This window comes from Triturus cristatus, chromosome 1_2 (assembly GCF_964204655.1).
Source record: "Triturus cristatus chromosome 1_2, aTriCri1.1, whole genome shotgun sequence".
Taxonomy (NCBI): Eukaryota; Metazoa; Chordata; class Amphibia; order Caudata; family Salamandridae; genus Triturus; species Triturus cristatus.
In genome coordinates, this window is record NC_140580.1 from 858742539 (window position 1) to 858759452 (window position 16914).

The 16914-nt window shown below is 51.6% G+C and overlaps 1 protein-coding gene across 1 annotated transcript in view; it reads right to left on the reverse strand.

Moving 5' to 3' along the window:
* The window catches only part of LOC146868165 (aflatoxin B1 aldehyde reductase member 2-like), a 270736-nt gene extending 262572 nt beyond the window's left edge, over positions 1-8164 (reverse strand). The window contains exon 1 of the mRNA XM_085609064.1: positions 7860-8164. Within this exon, the coding sequence (XP_085465190.1) occupies positions 7860-8076 (217 nt within the window). The 5' untranslated portion in view covers positions 8077-8164. The remainder of the gene's footprint in view (positions 1-7859) is intronic.
* Between the last annotated feature and the right edge of the window lie 8750 nt (positions 8165-16914).

Sequence of the window (16914 nt, forward strand, 5' to 3'; positions counted from 1 at the left end):
GTTTTTCACCTACTAAATGTCTCATACTGCGCGAGCAGTGCTCCGCACTGCAACCCAAGAAGGGAAAAGGAGAGGGAAAGAAAGAAAATAACAGAACAAAAAATGCAAAGTAGCACATATGAAAAAACTAAAGAAGGAAAGGAAAAAGACAAAAAAGAAAAGGGAAAGAAAAAAGAAGGCAAAACAGGAAGAAAGAAAGCTAAACAGAAGGAAAGAAAGAAGGCTAAACAGAAAGGCGGCTCAACAGAAAGAAAGGAAAGGAAAAACAGAAAGAAAGGATAGAAAAACAGAAAGAAAGGATAGAAATAAGGAAAGATGGCAAAAATAAAGAAGGCAAGAAAGAAACAGGGAAAAGTTAAACAGAAAGGTCAAAAGAAAATAAGCAGGGAAAAAGGCAAAACAGAAAAAATTAAGAATAGGGAAAACGTAAAGTCAAGTGCAAAAAAGATGGAATGCAGGAAAAGAGAAAGAATGAAAGAAGGTAAAAGAGAAAGAATGAAAAAGGAAAGAAAAAGAATGAAAGGAGGAAAGAAAGAAGAGGCAAAAGGAAACAAAGAAGACGGAAAGAAGAAAGGTAAGAGGGTTTGCAGTATAAAATACTGGACACTAAAATCCAAATTAGACCCCACCTATGATTAAATAAACCTGTGATCAGTGTGCTGCAAATTAAACCCCATAAAGTTTGGTTTTCACTGCTCCAGGAAGTAGATGAGGAATAAGTACCTCTGCACTATACCCGTTTCACTACTTTGTGATTACAGAGGCCAAATGATGCTGAACTGAAGAGTCACACAAGTGTTTCTGCGTGTGCTGTGTCATGCTAGATGTGGAGTTGCGGCTAAGGTCCCTTGCAGTCTAAGTTAGCACCAGCACTCCCCCACAGGGCAACAACATTGAGTGTAGTTGCTAGCCTGATGTCTTCTTTGTTAGCTGAACTTGTATGCTGCACTCTCCTGCCCTTACTGATGTGCTGCACTCTACTCTGTTTCGCCTCAACAGCCAGATCAACAGGGTAACAATGGAAATGCATTTCTAAGCTATGAAGAAGGTTTTAAATATGATCTGACGTGGGGGAAATATGGTTGAATTCTTTCAGGCCACTGAGAATATTTATGTACCTTGTACGATACATTTCATTGGAGCCAATGCAGTGTCTGGGAAGTTTTGTAACAATTTGTTTACACTATTAATATGCAAGAACACAAGGGATTTGGATGGCAGTTCTGAAATTGCTTTCTGGAAGGTATGGTTTCACTTTTTCTAGTAGGGAGAGTTGGTGCCAGCCCATCATGAGCTTCTTGATGAAGTGTTCTTTGTAGGCTAGGTCAGTGTTAAGAGAGTATTTAAGAGATCTAGCAATGGTCAATACCTGGATACCGCGGAGCTGGTTTTGTGCAATGAGTGTGCAGTGAAAGTGAATGAGTGAGAATTAAAAAAATGTTTCATCAAGACCTTATGTGAGTGAATAATAACGTGGTGGTCTACAAAATAGTATATTGAAGACTATGTGGCACACACGCTAAGGTGCGTTATGTGTTAGAGGATGGTTGATTGGATGAAAGCCAGCCCAATATAAAGAACCTGGCTGAAACATGTTGACCGATAATGATATCGGAGTTACTAAAGACCTCCACTGATATCCTCCTCTCATTTTTAACCACTGCCAGGGGCCCAAAAGCATTAAAATAGTCCCTTATTTACCTGGGACTATTCGGACAGTTTTTTCATTCTCACTCATTCACTTCCACTGATATCCTCCTCTCATTTTTACCCACTACCAGGGGCCCAAAACATTAAAATAGTCCCTTATTTACCTGGGACCCTTCGGACAGTTTTTTAATTCTCACTCATTCACTTTCACTGCACACTCATTGCACAAAACCAGCTCCACTGTATGCAGGCGTTGAAGCACACTCAAGGTACACTCAGTACCTTGAGTGGGACCCGATGATGAAGCATGTCACCAACTAGGTTGGTGAGTGAGGGTCTTCTATAAAAACACAAATATGTGTTTCCTCTGTACAAAAATACACTAGGAGCATTTACCTTGTAGCTAGTTCTCATTGATACATACATAGTAAGATGCTTGGCATCTGCCAGTTTACATCTTATGACAATGTAAGTATTCTGAACGATATGGGTCTAGACTGGATTGAAAATGTTTTTTTAAGTCTAGAGCATACACCTATATATTTAATAAAGACCAGATTTGAAAAGTTGGGGGGTGGACTTTTTTTTATGGTTTAGCTCAGTTGCTTTCACTCTTCCCCGCTCTGTGCGTGAGTCACTCACTTAACCCAGGTTTATACTTCGCAAACTGAGAATTTTTCTGATATTACTATGTAATAAGTGGACTTTCTTTAAGCTTCAATAATTGAAGAACCCAGATCTCCCCTATCTTGAAGGTAAAAGGGTGCAAATTCGCCCCCATAATTGCTTCAGGGGCAATTATTTCCAGGGACAAAATGGCCAACTGGCTGAACACATCGCAGGCCTCTTGTTACTGCAAAGTATCTTTGCTTTCAAATTGCACATTCCACGGCCAAATCAGACAAGAGTTTGGGTTAGCTTTGCAGCACTGAATTCTAGAAGCAACATTCTTAGCCTATAGCCTTAAAGCCAAGCAGGCGAACAACAATACGTTAGAAAATATAATTTGGGAAGTGATAAGCAACCCAGCTACAAACTGGCACAAGTTTCTAAATCATGCCCTTGAGGCGCTGGAGGCATGTGAAATATTGACATGTGGCTTACCGGTTCCTGTGACTGCCAAATTGCTGATCAAAAAAGCAAAGTTAATATAAAGGGTACAGGACGTATAAGCTGTGTAGAAATTAGGGCACAGAGAGCTGGTTTTTATGCTGTACGAGCCAGGGTCCCTTCCACCCTACCTTTTTTTTGCCCCTCAACTTGAGTATAAAGCGTCACCTAAAGGAATTGCGTTTTGGATCAATTCCTTTGAATTCCTATTAGTACGGCTGAAGGAACCTGGATGACTGACAATGTCGCCCCTGTGCCAAGGGAGAGGAATCTTTGACACATGTACTCCATGTGATCATGCTAAGGAAGTTCTGGCTTTGGCTGGTATGTTTTATTTTAAATTCCTGGACTTGTCAAGGCACTGTAGAAGCATGTCTGAGAGGCAATCACCTCAGCTAGCTGCTTGCTATGTGAAATTGATGAAATCTTTAGCCGCTTTACTTGCCTCTCTCCAGGACCCAGATTCACCCCCATGCTGAATCTCCATTTGGACCTCAAGGATGCTTATATTACGGTGCCCATCTTCCCTCCACACTGACGTTTCTTACAGTTCCGGTGGCAAGACCGATGGTTGGAATATTTGGTCCTTCCTTTCAGTCTTTCCTCAGCGCCTTGGTGCTTCACCAAGCTGATGATACCAGTGACTGCTCACCTCACAGAGCAGGGTATTCGTCATATAATTTATCTAGACAACATACTCATCATGGCTCCATCAGTTACCCTAGCAGTCCAGCACCTTCAGATCACGGTGCCACTTCTGGAGAATCTGGGTTTCATAATCAATTCAACCAAGTCAGTCCTGTCTTCCACTAAGTCGATAGAGTTTCTGGGTTTTGTAATCAACTCTCAGACTGCTCAACTGCAACTCCCCAAGTCTAAGTTGAGGGATCTAAAGAAGGAGCTGAAAGTAACACTAACCAGGCAAGTAATGTTGCTGTGGGATATTGCTCGTTCGGTGGGTCTTCTTGCATCCTCAATTCAAGCGATTTTTCCGGGGCCATTGCATTATCGAGCCCTACAACGCTTGAAAATTCAACACTTGCAGAAGGGTCTTTCCTACTTCAACCAAGTTCCCCTCACGAACGAGGTGAAGGAGGAGCTCAATTGGTGGCTGACACAAGTAGATGCTTGGAATGGCCGAGCGATCTTCAGCTCTCACCCGGAAGTGGTGATAGAGTCCGATGCCAGCCGGTGGGGCTGGGGAGCGACATGTGGGGAGATAACCACAGGGGGCAGATGGTCTCTCCAAGAATTGGCTTTGCACATCAACTGCCTTGAGCTCCTAGCAGGGTCGTTCGTGATCCGCTCTCTCTCACCCAAGAAGTTCTCCTGTTGCAGGATGGACAACGTTTCGGCGGTGAGGTACATAAACAAATTAGGGGGGACGAGATCACCCATGTTAGCCGAGATAGCCAAGGATTTTTGGCATTACTGCCTAGCCCATCAGATTACAGTGATGGCGGAATATCTTCCGGGGCAGGACAATGCAATAGCGGATTGGAATTCCCGTCACTTGACAGATTACAGTGACTGGCAACTCCATCCTTTTCTTTTTCGAATGATTCAGGAGACGTGGGATCCTTGCTAGATAGATCTATTTGCCTCCAGGCTCAATCGCCAACTGGAGTAGTTTTTCAGTTCGAGGCCGGACCCTTTGGCGAAAGCCACGGATGTATTCACACAGGATTGGTCGAGGTCCTTAAATTATGTGTTTCCCCCCTTCGCTCTGATCCCCAGAGTGGCGAAACAGATTGTCCTTCAACAAGCGGAACTTGTCCTGCTCACACCAGTGTGAAAGTCGCAACCGTGGGTTCCAGCTCTTCTGGAACTAACCTGCGACTTCCCGCTTCCCCTTCCATGGTCTCAGACGTGCTCCAGGGCCCTCCAGGAGAACTGCACCCATTAGTGTTAGCGGGGCAGTTGTCCCTGATGGCCTGGAGGCTTTCCTGCAACAGTGGTCGTTGCCAGGAATTTCAAAAGAGGCTTCCGGTTTCATCTAGCAAGCCTGGGCTCCTTCTACCAGGAAACAACACTCCTCAGCATGGCGAGCGTGGCTAGGTTGGTGCCTGGAGAAACAGGTGGACCCCGTGGAAGCAGACCTCTCACAGGTCGTACATTTTTTATCCAAGAAGGCCTCGGAGGGCCTCTCCTACAGATCGATTAACAACTTCAGGTCCGGTATCTCAGCAGGACATACACAAATTGACGGTAAAACCGGTAGGTATGCATCAGGTTATATGTAAACTCCTCAAAGGTATACGTGTGGCGAATCCCCCTAAGGGTAAGTATTCTGCTTTATGGGACATTTCTAAAGTGTTAACTTTATTTGATAACTGGCCTTATAATGAGGAACTTTCGAGAAAACAATTGTCGGCCAAACTAGCCATGCACCTTTGTTTGTCTGCTTGCCGAAAAGTCTCTGATATCAGAGCTCTGGACTTAACAGGTAGAGTGATTTCCCCAGAAGGGGTCTCCTTTTCGATTTCTGCTCAGACAAAAACATTTTCACTTTCCATTGAATACCATGCTTTTCCTGTTAATGATAAATTGTGTGTAGTAAAATGCTTGAAAGCTTATGAACAATGTACCCAAGCGCTTAGACCCGTTGGTTGTTCTACTTTGTTAATTGGTTTGCAGAAACCATTTAAACCCGTTACGTCTGCGACTATTGCCAGATGGCTCAGATATATAATGCAGGAGGCTGGTATTGACACTGAGCTCTTTCGGGCCCACTCAGTGAGAGGCAGTATGGCCTCGAAATCTTATATGTTCGGCACTAGTTTACAGGATATAATGAAAGCAGCTGATTGGTCATCTGACTACTTTTAAGCAGTTTTATTATAAACCTGTGGGCGACATTGCTTCTGTTGTATTGGTAAAGCGTTGAACTAGCATAATCTGAAGCCTCCAGTCCTGTAATAGAATAAAACTTTTGCTAGCATTCGCGCCAAAAATTTTCAATTCTATTAAGGACACGGAGGTGAGGATCCCGTCCAATGTATATGTTTTTCATATTCATGATCATTATTGACTACCCGCCCAGACACTTCTGCTTATCATGGTTATTACGATTTGCGAATTTCTGTTTCAGGGGCGGAGCAGAAAGGTGATCAATAAACATCTACTTGTTTGCAAGTTTGGATGGCGTGCTGCGCACCCTTCAGTCACATGGATGTCGGTGGTTCTGACATGAAGATTTACGTTCTGCGTTTCTAAAAGTTCTTGATGGACATATGTTCGGTTTAATTGGACAGTGTTTGTTCACAGCAAAGAAAAAGGAAGTGCCTGTGTTTGTGGTTACATATATAGAGCATAGTCTATATGGTTATTGGATAACCCCATTGCATCATGGGAAATGTTGTATGTAAAATGTTTAACTGATTTTCATTGGCTGCTGTAAAATAAACAGTGAAGAAAGAGACAGCATAATCCTCGCCTCCGTGTCCTTAATAGAATTGAAAATTCTTGGCAGGGATGCGATCAAATTTTTTATCCCTCATTATCAGTGCTTTAAATGGGCCGGTACTCACGGGTACTGAGTACCGTCACTTCCAATTTTTTTTGCTGTTGGTACCGGCACTTCTCTGTAGCCATGGAGAGTACCGGTACCCTGATCCACGGCACGGCAGGCGCAGGTTAGGTTTCTCCTCCACATTCCGCTCTGCTTCTGAGGAGCATGTAATTAACAGAGCCGTGGAGTGGCCTTTTGCAGAGTTACTTGTGAAGATTCCCGCCGCGCCCATTTGATCCCCAAACTGCTTGGGTTTGAAAAGGCTTGTGTCACGCTGTGATTAACAGGACAGGGTCTCTAGACAGACCCTGCACTGTCAATCAGGTGCACAGGGACCCTTCGGGTTAAAGTGCCATCATGGCTTTCATGTGTAATGAGTTAATCTGTTTTATTGACAAACACATTTTTCGTGTGTTTTGATATGTGCTTCAACTGGTACAGAAGTCATTATGTATGATTATATCTTGCCCTTAGCCCCGCCCACTTGCCACACCTCTATTTTAACGAGTACCTGCACTTATTTTTTCCCATTTAAAGCACTGCTCATTATTCATACTTTCTTAATGCATCTGATCTTAATTTGTTACCCCTTCATTCTTTTTTATTCACTAGCATTCTTCCGTATTTAACTGTGTAGCCCTCCCCTGTTGTGGGCCCCTTGATTTTCATTGATCGTACAATAATGTAATAAGGAGGACTACTAATCCTAAAAAGTAAAGAAAATCCTGGACTGGGTGAGGAACTCGCATGGATCTTGGAAACTTTAGCGCCCTTACCATACTATTGTACTGAAAAATCTGTATAGCGCTTTTTATCCCTATGTGCTGGCACTAAAGCACCTTCTTACATGGGTAGCATGCTACACACTGCAGGACGTGTGGTTGATAAAGTGTTATCTATCTTTTGCTCCCATCTGGCAAGTATTTCCTTGTGTGTGATGATCACAGAGGAGTGGGTATGGCATTAAAGGATGTAGCAGGTTGAGATGGATTCAAAAGTGTGAGAGGCAGGCGTCCAGGTTTTGTTCTGTTTTTCCGTATGCTGGCAGATTTGAACAGCTCTCCAGGTCTAATTTTTGTAGCATTTTTTAGGATTATATTCCTCTAAACCCGTTACCACGCTGGGTCGTCGATTCTAAGATTTTTAATTTAAAGTTTATGGTGCAGAGCAGGCGCAAGTAAGAGGGCGTGATGGTGGGGAGATCTGTCAGGGTGGACTTTGAAACTGTCATCCCATAAATGTTAATCATTGTGAGATGTCAAGAATCAGTCATGGTATGCGCAGTTGTATGTTTTTGCCGCAGAAAGAGTAACACAGGGAGAAAATATTAAAATCTGGGTCTCCACAACTCATCTGATATAAATATTGTGTAAAGAAGTGATAAAGGTATCTAGATGTCGCTCATTCAACTCACACGAAGTCAGTGAGAGTGTGTGGTGTGCGGTTAAAATTACAGCCTCTTGCTGAAATAAGTTTCGCCCATGGGGCCAGGACTCTCAATCACCGATATGTGCCCTTAGCATGCAGGGCTGCATTGGGAACGAGGCTGCTAGTGCACTGTCTGCACACATCCCAAAAGTTCCCTTACCTTTCGGTCCCAGTGCCAATGCGCCTAGCACACGCTCGGTCTCGCCTTGGCCATACATGAAAGCGGTGTCCAGCTGGTCAAACCCCCGCGCCATGAACTCCTGCACCGCTTCGGCACTACCGCTCTGATCCAAACTGGTGCCGAAGGCCATGGTACCCAGGACTGTGGTCGGTAAGGACCGTGCCATGACTGCTAAAGTGGAAGCCGATCGGGACATCTGAACGACAGCTCTCCTCACAATTGCAAGAGCAAATCTATCAAACGCGCATGCGCCTTATTTGACGTCCGCATGTAAGCCCACAACCTTTCGGTGATTCGAGGATATGACCGCCCACAGCTTTATGGGTAGTGTAGCTCGCTTTTAGCAAACTGTTCTAGTGCGGCAAGTTATTGACATTAAAAGTCTGACACGGTTGTTAGTTAAAATCAAAAGTACTCGTAATACTGTCAATAGTACAATGTTTGTTGTGGCTGCATTTCGATTTTAAGGTTATTTTCAAGTGTCACTTTTGATGACAACTTAGACGTTTCGCAACTCTCTGAGGTTTCTCTTGTAGCGACCACACCGTCATCCGCTCCACTCAACACGCATGCACAGACGTCACCCAAGGATTACACTGACACTTTCATTGTGGGTGAAGAACTGCTGCAGGTTTATTTCATACAACATAAGTATGACGATAAATGGGTTATCTTACGGGCGATCCAGGGCAAGCAGCCCCTCGCTGCTCCGCCCGCCTGGTGAGCCAGTACGCACGGTGGGTCGAGGCCCGGCAGTGCGGCACATATTTATTTTTCAGATCATCCACTGGGTCACGTGATCTGTCTCCTACTCCCGCCCCTTTTGACAGGGGCGGAGCGTGTTGTGGCACACCCCCGGTTGGTCAGGCCCCCCAACCGCCCGAAGGACTAACGGGGCGCCGTCGCGGTCTTCCCAGAACCCCCTTCGGCTCCTGGACCTTGGCTCGGGCACCCTTACTGTGCCGGACAGGGGTACCCTAACTGTACCGCCTGTCGCAGAGGTACCCTTACTGTACCCTTCTGCCTCCAGATCGCCCTGTAACACCGCCTGCAACGCAAAAGAGAAACATTAAAACATTCCAATAACGCGCTGTCTCCGCCACGCAGGGTAAGCGGAAAGGGTGGGAATTCGCGTGTCCAGGCAGGAGCGGCGCGCAGGAAGCAGAGGAGGAACTGGGAGAGAGAGGCGACTAAATAGGGGGGTCTAGCCTCGCCCCCCCCTATCGGCCCCTCCTACCGGCACACTCATTGGGAGCTCCCCTCCCTGGGCGCGGCCTCGCTCGCGAGGCGGAACAGGGGGGGGGGGGGGGGGAAGGCTGCGACGGGCGGCCACTAGAAAGCTGCCCTGCTGATGTCCCACTGCGTGGGACGCGGGCAGCGGCATAGTGACCACACCGTCATCCGCTCCACTCAACACGCATGCACAGACGTCACCCAAGGATTACACTGACACTTTCATTGTGGGTGAAGAACTGCTGCAGGTTTATTTCATACAACATAAGTATGATGATAAATGGGTTATCTTACGGGCGATCCAGGGCAAGCAGCCCCTCGCTGCTCCGCCCGCCTGGTGAGCCAGTACGCACGGTGGGTCGATGCCCGGCAGTGCGGCACATATTTATTTTTCAGATCATCCACTGGGTCACGTGATCTGTCTCCTACTCCCGCCCCTTTTGACAGGGGCGGAGCGTGTTGTGGCACACCCCCGGTTGGTCAGGCCCCCCAACCGCCCGAAGGACTAACGGGGCGCCGTCGCGGTCTTCCCAGAACCCCCTTCGGCTCCTGGACCTTGGCTCGGGCTCCCTTACTGTGCCGGACAGGGGTACCCTTACTGTACCGCCTGTCGCAGAGGTACCCTTACTGTACCCTTCTGCCTCCAGATCGCCCTGTAACTCCGCCACAGCTCTGGGGAGGCTACCGTCGCTGCCAGAGCCCCCCTCCCTCCATAGCTGCTACTGATGCCCTGCCCTTGCTAGCGCCTCTTGCACGTCCAGCAGGAACATGTCCATCCCTACCCTGGACAGGTGCACCCCATCCGTCTCGTAGTACCCCTCCACCTTCTCTTGGATCAATGCATGTCTGATGAAGCCCATGCCCCTGCGCTCCATGAATTTTTGCATGGACCTATTGACCCTTCTGCGTGACCGCTCTACTGCTGCCGGGGACCTGGCCCCCCTCCAAATCCTGCGGGGTACAATCTCCGACCACCACACTTCGCATGACCCCCCAACCTGGCTAATGGCTGGCAGGTCCGTTTGCATGGACATGAGCAGGGCCCTCCTTCCCCTGGAAACAAGGTAATTTCCCCCAAGGTGTAAGATGATAATCGAGGGCTGTACCCCCCCAACAGCCAAATGCTGTTCAATTGTGCCCCGTGCTTCACTCCATTTCATCCCCGGGGAGCCCAACCACACGAACTGTGTGTTAGCAAAATTCTGCTACCAGTTCCTGTGTGCTGCCCAGCGTTCCAACCTCGTGATGTAGGAGTGTCCCATCAACCAAACCTGGTGACCTGTCAATGAAACGATGAAGCAGCTTTTAGGTAGTTGTATCTTTATTTGCACACCAAATAGATATGTTCATCCGAAAAGGAAAAACTAGGGTGGGAAAACTCAGAACTGCACATGCAGCATCAAGGTCGAACATATCTCTTAAAACAATGGGACTCCCAGCGCCCCACCCCCTTCACACCCTCTGGGCCCAGGCCGGCTTTAGCCGCTGAAGTGGCAGCGCCAATTCGGAAGGAGTGCGAGGAGAATCTGCGCCCACTCCCTGATAAGCCCGCCTTGTCAAGGGTGGCACCCAGAATGCGGTCAAACTGAAACCTGGTGAGGGGGCACCCATCAGCATGAATCAGGAAGGGGCCCGGGGCCGCTGGGCGTAAGGCCAGGTATTCCCTGACCATGTGGACCGGGCAGTACCTGTTGTCCCCCAAGGCTTGTAGAACAACTGTCTTCCCCCTCCCTGCCTGGTCTGTCTTGGACTTGCGAATGCGGAGCTCCAGGGATACATTAAGGGCCACATCCGCGATACCCAGCGCTGTGCCAGACAAGTCAACCTTCGATTTTGCCACTAGCTCGCTAACCCTAAAAGCGCCAAAGAATGCCAGGCAGAATGCCGTTGAAAAGAGCCTTGCTTCGAACGGGGAGAAAGTAATCAGGGGTACAGTGTCCAGGATGAGCTGTAGGTCCATGAATTCAATGGGGGCCCTGGTGTCCGGTTGTCTAACCTCCTCCCTGGCCCAGCCCTTCAGGGCCGCCCTAATCTTGGATGACCCCGTTGGGTCGACACCGCCATCTAACTTGGAGTCATGGCGCACGGCTGCCAGGTGACCACATGTCCATGAGTGGGATCTGCCGTTCTCCTTGGCCCACACCACAAAGGTCTCTACCTGATCCTCGCTTCCCAAGGCTAAGCCACCCTGCGCCTCCACTACTGCTCTGAACGTTGCTAACTGTGAGCCGTACTTCCTCCGCGTCGCCGGCGCCAGGGACCTCTCCCCCATCCTCCTCAGTCTTTCCCCCACTGAAGCAGGCGCCAAAGGTGGTCTGGGAATGGTGTCATCTCCGCCCTTGCCCGCGGCCAGGCCTCTCGAAACCGAAGCCACTGAAAGCGAGAAAGAGTGTCAGCTGCCACATTCCGTGCACCCGCGATGTGCCGCGCCCTAAACTCAATATTGCTGCGCAGACCCTCTTTCACTAACTCCCTCAGCAGACTTAGGACTAGCGGGCACGAGGCAGTAAGGCCGTTGATGGCGTGCACCACCGCCATGTTGTCTGACCAGAAGACTACCTTCATGTTGCTTAGGGTGGCCCGCCATAGGTGCAGCGCTACAAGAATAGGAAAGAGTTCCAACACTGCAATGTTCTTTGTCACCTGCTTTCTACGCCATGCATTAGGCCACCTCATAGCGCACCACTCTTCACCCAGGATCACGCCAAAACCTTCCCTTCCAGACGCATCAGAGAACAAGCAAAGCTCCTGGCTGGCTATCCACGGGGCCCTCCAAATCACAGTCCCATTGAAACCAATGAGGAATTCTGCCCACATTGCTAGATCCGCCTTCAAGCCAGCATTCAATCGTACAAAATGGTGCTTCTGTATTACATTTGCCGTGGCCCCTGCCAGCCTCCTTGAGAATACCCTGCCCGCTGGAATCACCCTGGCTGCAAAGTTCAATTTGCCAACCAGGCTCTGGACAGCCCCTAGGGTCGCTTTGTCCTTGCCCAGCAGCGCCTGGATGTCCTGCAACAAGCCCTGAACGTTCTCGGCGGGGAGCCTCGATTCGCCTTTCACCGTGTCTAGCTCCACACCTAAAAAGGTCAAGACCTGAGCCGGCCCCTCGGTCTTACCTGGGGCAAGGGGAACTCCTAGAAACTCTGCCAGCTCCTCAAAGCGACTCAGGCCTACCGCACACTCGTTTGTCCCATCCGGGCCAAAGAACAAGAAGTCATCCAGGTAGTGGGTCACCTGCGTGATCCCGTGAAGGTCCCCCAAGGCCCACTGAAGGAACGAACTGAAGGCTTCGAAGTAGGCGCAGGAGACTGCGCAACCCATTGGCATGCAGCAATCATAGAAGAACTGCCCCGCCCACTTGAAGCCTAGCAGATGCTGACTAGCTGGATGCACCGGCAGCAGGTGGAATGCGGACTCAATGTCCGCCTTCGCCAGCCACGCCCCCTTCCCTACTCTCCGGACCATGTCAATGGCCATGTCCAGGGAGCAGTATGCCACAGAACAAATCCCCTCGTCCAGCCAGTGGTTCACAGAATTCCCCTCGGGGTACGATAGGTGGTGGATTAAGCGATAGGCACCCTGCTGTTTTTTAGGTACCACTCCCAGCGGTGACACCAAGAAATGGTCCAGGGGCGGGCTACTGAACGGCCCCGCCACCCTCCCTGCTGACAACTCCTTTCGTACCTTTTGGTCCACCACCCCGGGCATATCCCTTGTTGACTTCAGGTTCCGTGTGTCGCTGGACTCCAACGGTCCCTTGTAGGGAATCCTAAAGCCATCAAGGAACCCACCCGCCAGTAGGGCCCTGTCCTGCACCAATGGATAGCGCCTAATGAGCGGGATGAAATTTTCCAGGATGATGGGGGAAGGGCCCTTCGCGGGGCTGGGGCGCTGTGCAGTGTGCCCAGGAACGCAGGGGGCGGTGGCGTTGGTGGGGAGGCCTGGCGAGGGGGTGGTACACTTGTGGTCTCATTGGCGTTGTGAGTCTGTCCTGTTGGGTGTGGCAGGCTGTGGCGCGCCCTGGCTGGGGGGGCAAGCAGTAGCAGGGTGTTGAGCGCCGCAGTTGCTGCAGCTGTGTGAGAATTTGCATGACCTTCCCCAAGTGCAGTTGCCCCCGTTGTAAAGGCGGCATGTGCCTGAATTGAAGCGCTTGGAGCCCTGCCTCTGCCCCCGCCCCCTGCCCCCACGAAAAGACTGCTTGAAGGGGCGCCTGGGAAACTGATCCTTTTTCCTGTCGTCTGCCTCCCCTTGCCCCTTATATGCCTGATCCTTCCTTTCCCGTGTGGGTCGGCACATGTGTTCTACCCAAAGTTGAATCTCCTTCTGATCCCACCCCAGGTCCGGGCATATGGCCATTCTTGTCCTGAAGTCCTGGTCGTAATAGAACCAGCCCAACCCCCCAGAGAGCCTCGCCTCTTCTTGGATCGTGCTGGAATATTGCATTAGGGCCTCGCTCTGTTCAAGAAATTTCTGCACTACTACCGCCGCCAATATGTTAAATGCTGACGTCCAATTCTCGATTGTCTTGTCAGGCCATCGCTGATATCTGACCCTTTCCTCTTCCTTACGCCCCATCTTTCTTGTGTCCACCCCTGCCGACCCGTGCATCAGTAGTGTTAGTATGTCTATGTACTCTCGCCTCCATATCCCTTCCTTAGCGGCCTGCGGCACCAACCATGCCAGGGAGCAGCGGCCTGATGCCAATGGCGCTTGGGTGACAAGGGGTCTGGGAACCTGGCCCATGCCCTCCCCTACTGACACAGCACACCCTGGTGCCGCGGTGGGCGTAGGCTCAGCAGCAACGGAGGTGGTGGGCGTACCATTCGCAGGTGGGGGTGGTAGGGAAGCCAACGCGCCAGACGTGGATGTACTCGCTGCAATACTTGCGGGTGGACCAGCATTCCCTGAGAGTGATAACCCCGGGGCTCCCCCAGGCTCACCATTACGCTGTTCCACCGCCGTGCTCTGACCGGCCCAGACTTGGAGCACGGGTGCCTGGGCTGGCGCGGGCACCGTCGCTGGGGGCACCTGTGGCGGTGCAGATAAAGCGTCCAAGCGGCTCTGAAAGACGGACATGAGGCTAAGCATGTGGTCCATGGCTTTGCCCATTTGGGCCATGTCCGTGATTCCTGTGGCAGAGTCGTGCACCGGCGGTGTTGCAACTGCCGGTAGGACGGTACGTGGTGCGGTCGCTTGTCGTTTCCTGGCCGGTGGGGCCTCGGGCATGTCTTTAGATGTGGGCTTACGCACCCGGGTGGACCTCCAGGGCTCTAACCCCGAAGGGCCTTGGACGCCCTCGGATGGGGGGGGGGTTACGATCACGCCCGAATCTTCCAGCCTGCGACCCTCAAGGAAACCTTGGGCCCACGCCGTGCCCTTCTCACGGGCGAACGCCATAAAGTCCGCCCACACCCCTTCTTGCGGTGCGCTCAACTGCGTCTCCTCGATCGACGTCTCCTGGGAGAACAGTGGACCCGGTGTCCCGATATCCTCCATGGCGGGTGGGCTACTCTGAGGTCACTGCTAGCGCGCGTCCCCTTTGCGCCTTCCCCTCGGTCCCTGCCCTACGTTTGCGGGCTGTCCCTCAGCGGCTCTGTAGGTGGGGAAAGGAACGGAGTTAGAACGATGGGAGAAACAGTGCGACTAAATATACCAACAACCACATAGACGCTATCCCAACACACTTATGCGCAGTCTGGCCTTTGTCCACCGAGTTTGTAATCTGCCATAGGATGCAGAAACCCGCTCATGCAGGCACAGCCCCTATCCGCCCATGGTCATTGCTCACCGAGCGGCGCACGTCAATATTACACCCGACAACAAAATTTGCCCTGGTGCCTGGCTGCATGCACGCGTTCGAGTTTGCGGCGTGGGTGCGAGGGGGGGGGGCGGGGGGGCGGGGGGGGGATGTGCGGAGCTGAGGCAAGACCGACAGGTCTGTTAACGTGCCACATCATTCGATGGCCCGTGCAGCCGCAGCGGGAAAAGAGAGCCCTCCCACCCTGCTGCGCATTGATACACAGCGCGAACTCAACCCGCCGGCACTGGGGCGCCCCGCACGATCACCGCACCTACACCACACATTCAGTTACGGGGGAGGGCCAAGCCATTGCCCAGAATGACAGGATGTGGACGCGACGTCCAAACAGACACACAACCCCCCGAGGTCTGCCAACGCGCCCCATCGCTCGATGGCCCGTGCAGACCCAGCGGGAAAAGAGAGCATTCCCATCCTGTTGCGCATTGATATATAGCGCGAGCTCACCCCGCCGGTATTGGAGCGCTTTACACGATCACCGTATTTACATAACACATTCAGGTACGGGGGAGGGTTAAATTATTGAGAATAACAGGATGTGGACGCGACGTCCAAACGGATACACAACCCCCCCGAGGTCTGTTAACGCGCCACATCGTTCGATGGCCCGTGCAGATTCAGAGGGAAAAAGAGAGCCTTCCCATTTTGTTGCGCACTGATATACAGCGCGAACTCAACCCGCCGGTACCGGAGCGCCCCGCACGACCACCGCACCCACATTACACATTCAGGTATGGGGGAGGGCCAAGCCACTGCCCAGAATGACCGGATGTGGACGCGACGTCCAAACAGACACACAACCCTCAGAGGTCTGCTAAGGCGGCCCATCGCTCGATGGCCCGTGCAGATCCAGCGGGAAAAGAGAGCATTCCCATCTTGTCGCGTACTGATACATAGCGCGCACCCAACCCGCCGGCATCGGAGCGCCCCACACGATCACCGTATTTACATTACACATTCAGGTACGGGGATGGGTTAAGTTGTTGCCCAGAATCACAGGATGTGGGCGCGACGACGAAACAGATACACACCCCCCGCGTCCCGCCCTGTGGCAGAGGAGCCCCCACTCTTCCCTCGAGGCCTCCTGCGGCCCGGCAGTGGCCCCACTCGCGCCGTCTCAACCATTTCCTTCCAAGCCCGGGAGCAACATTCTAATGGGATGCGATAACTGAGAACCCGCCCGAGTGATCGGCGCTAAATATTGCGCGTCGGCGAACCCCAAGGCAAGATGGCCGCGCGGGATGGGGGGTCGTTACTAACACCCGTACAACGGCATGGGAAACGCACGTGGCCGCTAGGACACACTCGCAACCCGCCGCCCGATCCGACACTGGACCTCCCCGATAGCCTGCACCCCGCAGTCGCACCACGAAGATGCCCCCCAGCACCACCCACATCGCCCCGCAGGGACGCGAGGCACTGCTTGCGCCCCCCACACCCATGGCCATCCGGGCCACCGGGCACCGTCCACCTGGTCACGCCCAGGGACAGGGCCGGGGTGGGAGAGGTTAGCAAGACTCACCGAAAGTAGATGGTATCCCGAAGAGCACGACGACGCTGAGGGGGTGGGGGGCCCGATCGTAGTAGCGTGGTGCAGACGGCAGGCAATTCGCGTGTCCAGGCAGGAGCGGCGCGCAGGAAGCAGAGGAGGAACTCTGAGAGAGAGGCGACTAAGTAGGGGGGTCTAGCCTCGCTCCCCCCCTATCGGCCCCTCCTACCGGCACACTCATTGGGAGCTCCCCTCCCTGGGCGCGGCCTCGAGGCGGAACAGGGTGGGGGGGGAGAAGGCTGCGACGGGCGGCCACTAGAAAGCTGCCCTGCTGATGTCCCACTGCGTGGGACGCGGGCAGCGGCAGTCTCAGCGCAAGTTTCTCGCCTTGTAGCTGGTTACATATTCTTCGCCACGGCAAGGTACCAAATAAGATTGAAGACTATGTCACATGATCTGAACTTTCGTGCTCTCTGATTCCCTGCGTCAGT